Source organism: Melitaea cinxia, chromosome 10 (genome assembly GCF_905220565.1).
Source record: "Melitaea cinxia chromosome 10, ilMelCinx1.1, whole genome shotgun sequence".
Taxonomy (NCBI): domain Eukaryota; kingdom Metazoa; phylum Arthropoda; class Insecta; order Lepidoptera; family Nymphalidae; genus Melitaea; species Melitaea cinxia.
Genome location: NC_059403.1, coordinates 16,573,477 through 16,579,299, shown reverse-complemented (window position 1 = coordinate 16,579,299; position 5,823 = coordinate 16,573,477). Strand labels below are relative to the sequence as shown.

Genomic DNA, 5,823 nt, shown 5'->3' with positions numbered 1-5,823 from the left:
TGGGGGTTGAAAGTTTGTATGAAAGTCCTATGTTTTTGAAGTAAGAGACTTGAAATTTAAAATGTATGCTCTATAGATAGTGAGGAGGTGTCCAAATAATGCATCGTAATCTATATATATAAAAGAGGAAGGTCACTGACTCACTCATCACGAGAACTCAAAAACTGCTGGGTGATCCAACTATCCAGAATGGACAAAAATAAAATTTGGCAGGGAGGTAGATTACCTATTGTTAGTAGACGTCCGCTAAGAACGGATTTTGCGATATTCCACCGCTAAGGGGATTTTATTGAGGTTAATAGTTTGTATGAAACATATACAGCAGCTATAAGTTCGCCTGATAGGTTGTTATTTATACTGCAGCTTGAAAATAAGACTAAAAATGTGATATATAGAGGTTTTATAAAAATAACTATTAAATTATACTAAATTGTGCCTTTTAAAAAATTATTCAGCGTGATAAGCATTTCAAGTGACTGAAATAAAAAAAATAATTTGCTTAAAAATTTTGATAGTAATGCATATCTTCATAACCACGCGAACGTAGTCGCGGGCAACAGTTAGTGTATTATAACAATAAGTGTATGTGATCGATTCCCTCAAAATTTACTGAACGGCTTTTCATGCGGTTTTACCAATGGAGAGAGGGCTTCAAAATGAAGGTTTACGGAACGACTAAGCCGATTTTGATGAGATTTTGAGTTTCACTGTTTTGAAGTTTGCCGGGAAAACTTTGTGATTCACTAATTTAAACGCGGGCGAAGCCGCGGGCACAGCTAGTATATATATATATATATATTATTTGCTTTCTTTTGCACACCTCCAAGGAGGCTGTGCTTTATTTGCACAAAATGAAAAATACGGGTAACGCTTACTCTATATGTGTATTTTATAGCATACTAGCTGACGCCGCAAACGTTGTTTTGTCATATATTAACCCTGTCATGTTATTAACCACCTTTTTCCCCCTCCTCCTTATAACTTATTGGTAAGAAACATCGACGTTGACCGATTCTCAGACCTCTAGACCTACCTTTCTGGACCTATATTGTGACACGAGAATTTTATATATAAGATTAATGCCTTACGATACGCTCCCGGCTTTGCATGAAGGCACTAACAAAAATCTCTTAACGTTTTTAATTGACTTCAAAAAAGAAGTACAGGTTCTCAATTTGACTGTATTTTTTGTATGTGTGTATTATCACGTAACTTTTACTGGTGTACCGATTTTGATAATTCTTTTTTAATCGAAGGCTGGTACTTGTCATGTGAACCTATTTATATTTGAACAAGATTGTTATACGTTGTAACACTTGCCGATGTAAATCAGTCATTTTATTTTTTCGTTTGCTAACAAACACGTTTGCTTTTTATTTATTTATTTTATATACCAAAAAAATTACACAAATAAGAAATAAATGTATTTTGTTATTGGTTGCAAAACTTATAAAAAAGGTAAGATTTATTGTATTTTATATTTTTTTGTTTGATAAGATCCAAGTTTTATCTCAAGTACACATGAAGATATTTATCTTAAAATATTCCAGTCCGATACTAAAAATCTTTTTGCAACACATGTTTGGTAGTGTGAAGAATCACGTCGGGATAGATGTCGCTACACATGTAATACTTACAGAAGAGGATTATGGATCTTAAAACATTACCAAAGATTACATCCCTTAAAACATTGCGGAATGGCTAGTTGATAAAGAGCAGTATCCATGAAAGTGATCGCTAGCGTAGCAGGAAATATTTTGGTCAAAACTTACGAAATAACCTCAAATTTACAGACGGTCATAGATAAATAATTCTGCTCTGTAATAACATTGTATTCTGTTTCAAGTTTTTTTTTTTTAAATTATATTAACAACATCCACGGGCTCTTAGTTTCCCGTGCCATTTGTACTTCATTTTTTTATACAACTAAGTCGACAAACAAGCGTATGGCTCACCTGATTGTAAGCGATTACCGTAGCCTATTACCACCAAGCATTTCAAGCGCGTTGCCGACCCTACCTCCAATTCCCCCCATAAAATATTTGTTTTATTATCGGCGTGCGTTTTACAATAATTTAACTTCAGACCAGTATTTCTAAAACAGTCTAGATTTTCTAGGATGATTCTGTTTTAAATTAGGTGACGCTCTAGGTTTGGCAGGTCTATAGGCTACGGTAACCGCTTACTATCAAATGGACTAAATGCTTATTTGCCATTAAAATAGTATTAAAAGATAAAGAACTACGTATGTTCCACGACGTTATAAATTATCTTCAATTAGCTATTTATTTTTACGAATCATCACGTATATTATCTACTATCTGCACGTTCTTAGCCTACTTGTTAACATTAGTCCTCACTACCAGAGGTTAGCCGGAAGAGATACGCGTATTGTCAAGAGATAAGCCTGCCGTGGCTAACTAAGTTTGTTATAAATAAATGTGCGAAAATTTTAAGCTCAACTAGCTGTGCGCCGCGGTTACCTGCGTTAATTTAAGGAAAGAACGTTCTCGGTAAAGTATTCTGGCAGCAGCGTCTTCGGTGCGACAAAGCCAGCTCTGCGGTCACCAACCCGCCTGCCCAGTGTGGTAACTATGGACAAGACACATGAGTTCACGGCATTTTTGGAGTGAACTTGTGGAGGCCCATGTCCAACAGTGGACTGCATTAGGCTGAAGTGATTGATTGAGTGAGTGATTGACTAGCCCGTTGGCGCAGTTTGTAGTGACCCCGCTTTCTGCTCCAAGGGTTTTGGGTTCAACTCCCACCTCAGCCATGGTTACCACCACAAGTCTGGGTGTAATATTACACCCAGACTTATTATATTACACCCAGATATATCAACTATTAAATACAGTAATAAAAATATAAATAAATAAAAATATTAAAAAGTAATCAGAATGAGATACTTTTAAACTGAAATAAGAATTTAACAAGTTTAATACTTTTTACATAAGCATGACGTGCATTTTATAATATCAATGCGCTGCGTTTGTCATTACTATTATTATAATATATATGAATACAATAGAAGAACGAATGAAAATATTTTTTATATTAAAAAAATGTAAAAACCACGTAAGGCCGGGTCACGTAACGCTCAGTGTTAAATTGAGCGCTAAACAAAACACTTGAGATAATCGGTATCTGCGCGATTACATCATATAAAAAATACGGAAAATATTAAATCTTTATTCACATCGAGATGACTTTAATACGTAACGGTTTCATCTTACTGTGTCTCATCGCGTTATCAAGCGCGGCATCCGTGGATAGCTATGAAGAAGCTAAAATTCAGCTAGAAGAATACATACAGAACAAGAAAACGGAAATCGATCCCAGGTACCGTCCGTTATACCATGTTGCTCCTCCTGTTGGCTGGATGAACGATCCAAATGGATTTATTTACCACAATGGAGAATTCCATCTCTTCTATCAATACTACCCATATGACAGCGTGTGGGGCCCTATGCACTGGGGTCATACGTCCAGTCCTGATCTCGTTAACTGGAAGCAACTGCCAACAGCGCTACTGCCTGAAGAGGAAATGTGTTTCTCTGGGAGTGCTGTTAGCGAAGGCGATACGATGATACTCATGTACACCGGCCGTAGGGACACCGATGACGAACCTTTCTTTAACGAAAGTCAGTATCTCGCCTACAGCGACGACGCAATCAACTTCCAGAAGTATGAAGGTAATCCGGTTCTTGCTGAATCACCGAATGGTTCTCCCGATTTCCGAGATCCAAAAGTATGGAAATATAGCGACGATTACTACGTAATAATTGGAAGTAAAACATTGGACAATCGAGGACGAGTTCTTCTATATAAATCTAAGGATATGAAAAGTTGGGAATATCTGACAGTATTGGGAGAGTCAGATGGAGACATGGGCTACATGTGGGAATGTCCCGACTTTTTCGAGCTAGACGGAAAATTTGTTTTACTTATGTCACCACAAGGATTAGAACCACAAGGAGATAGATACAAAAATGTTTACCAAAATGGCTATATAATCGGTAGTTTCAATTACGATACGAATGAATTCGTGCCGGAAGTACCATTTCAAGAAACAGACTACGGGCACGATTTCTACGCTGCTACAACGACTGAAGCAAACGGAAAGCGTTACTTGCTCGCGTGGTTAAGTATGTGGGAGGTACCACATCCTGAAGATACCGATGGATGGGCAGGAAAAATTACATTACCTAGAGAATTGAGTTTGGTTAATAATCGTATCCTCATGAAACCTGTCGAGGCAATGGAAAATCTTAGGGAAAATATAGCAGTTGATGAAAATGTTGGATCTGACGAAGAGCACGAATTCGGGAAAGCAGTCGAATTGCTTGTGGACAGCGACCTTGAGCAGAAAGTGGATTTGTTATTGGAAGGTCGTGATGGCGGTGGTAAGGTATGGCTTCGCTGGGATCCAGGAGTTCGCAAAGTTGTCGTAGACAGAGGTTCTGGTGACATCAGACAAGTCGAATGGTCTCCAATCGGATCACATACCTGGCGAATCTTCCTAGATGCAAGCAGCCTAGAACTCTTCTGCGGGGAAGGCGAAGTGGTCTTCAGTAGTAGAGTGTTCCCTCTTGGGGGATGGAAACTAACCAATCAAAGCCCTCAGCCCTTACGTATTAAGGCTTTCAATTTAAAAAGAAGTGTACCAGAATAATTGACACGTAAAAAAATGGACTACTGTATTATTTTCACAATATACTAATGTTAAATAAAATACTTTTTTTTTGAAAAATTATATTGTACGTAAGGAAAGAAGTGTTAACTTTCAAGTAAGTATTAGTAAGTTGATTTAAATATAATAAATAGTTTAAAAGTACGTGTACAACAAATTCAATTTTACTTATTTTTATTTTATTTTTTTTAATTTTTTTATCAAATAAACAATAATGTACTTATTTATTATAAATAGCATTAAAACCCACCCTCCTATTAGAAGCAAGCTGGGACTGAAAACTCAAATAAAAATCATATCAAGAAAGTAATTTTTAAGTTTATTTTTATTCAACTTCAGTTTTTTAATTATAAATTATAGCTGAATAAAATATTGTATTCAGGTCAAACTTGTTTTGTTGTTCTTGTTGAGTATAAGATTTTTAATTAAGATCAGTTTCATGCGAATTTCCTTTTAAAATATTTTTACACACAAAATATATTCTAGTCCTTAATAATATAATAATAAGAGCTATTTTAAAAAAGTACACAATACATTTTTACATTTTAACAAAAGCAATTTAAATAACAGGATTTGTTTCACATTAGTATAAAACTTGAACGAAGCGACTTCTAAAACCTTAATCTAAGTGAATGCTCGAAAATCACGGTGGCATAAAATGGAAAAGAACAGAATATTTTTATTTTTGTTCTTACAATATTTGGATAAAGCAATTTACGGTTGTATTTTTTTAGATGGCTCTCAAGCCATGGTAATAATTTTCTAGTAGTACTTGTGAACGTGTTCCCAATTATTATATACTTAAATTCGAAGATAAAAAAAAATATGGCATCTATATTGATTATTACGAGATTAGAATAGAAGGTCATAAAAGAGAAGACGCCTAATGATCCTCAGGAAATGATCGATCACGACTCATTCGAGCAACGTTGCAGAACATATCTCCAATACTTCTTCTGGAGGGAGGATGAGGAGGAGGGTAAGCCTTTGTCCAAAAATAAGATATAACATATAAGTGAATATCGCTGTCAGGTTTTCATGATAACAACAGGGACCGACGGCTTAACGTGCTTTCCAAAGCACTTTGGGGAGACCCACGAGGATAGACATCCAAACCGAAAAGAAACATT

At 35.8% G+C, this 5,823-nt stretch overlaps 1 protein-coding gene across 1 annotated transcript; it reads left to right on the top strand.

Annotated features, from left to right (window-relative positions):
- Window positions 1-3,205: 3,205 nt before the first annotated feature.
- LOC123657308 (sucrose-6-phosphate hydrolase-like) lies at window positions 3,206-4,850 on the top strand. Its single transcript, XM_045592879.1, has one exon. The coding sequence runs from the start codon at window positions 3,206-3,208 to the stop codon at window positions 4,673-4,675; it is 1,470 nt and encodes a 489-aa protein (XP_045448835.1). The 3' UTR covers window positions 4,676-4,850.
- The last annotated feature ends 973 nt before the right edge of the window (window positions 4,851-5,823 follow it).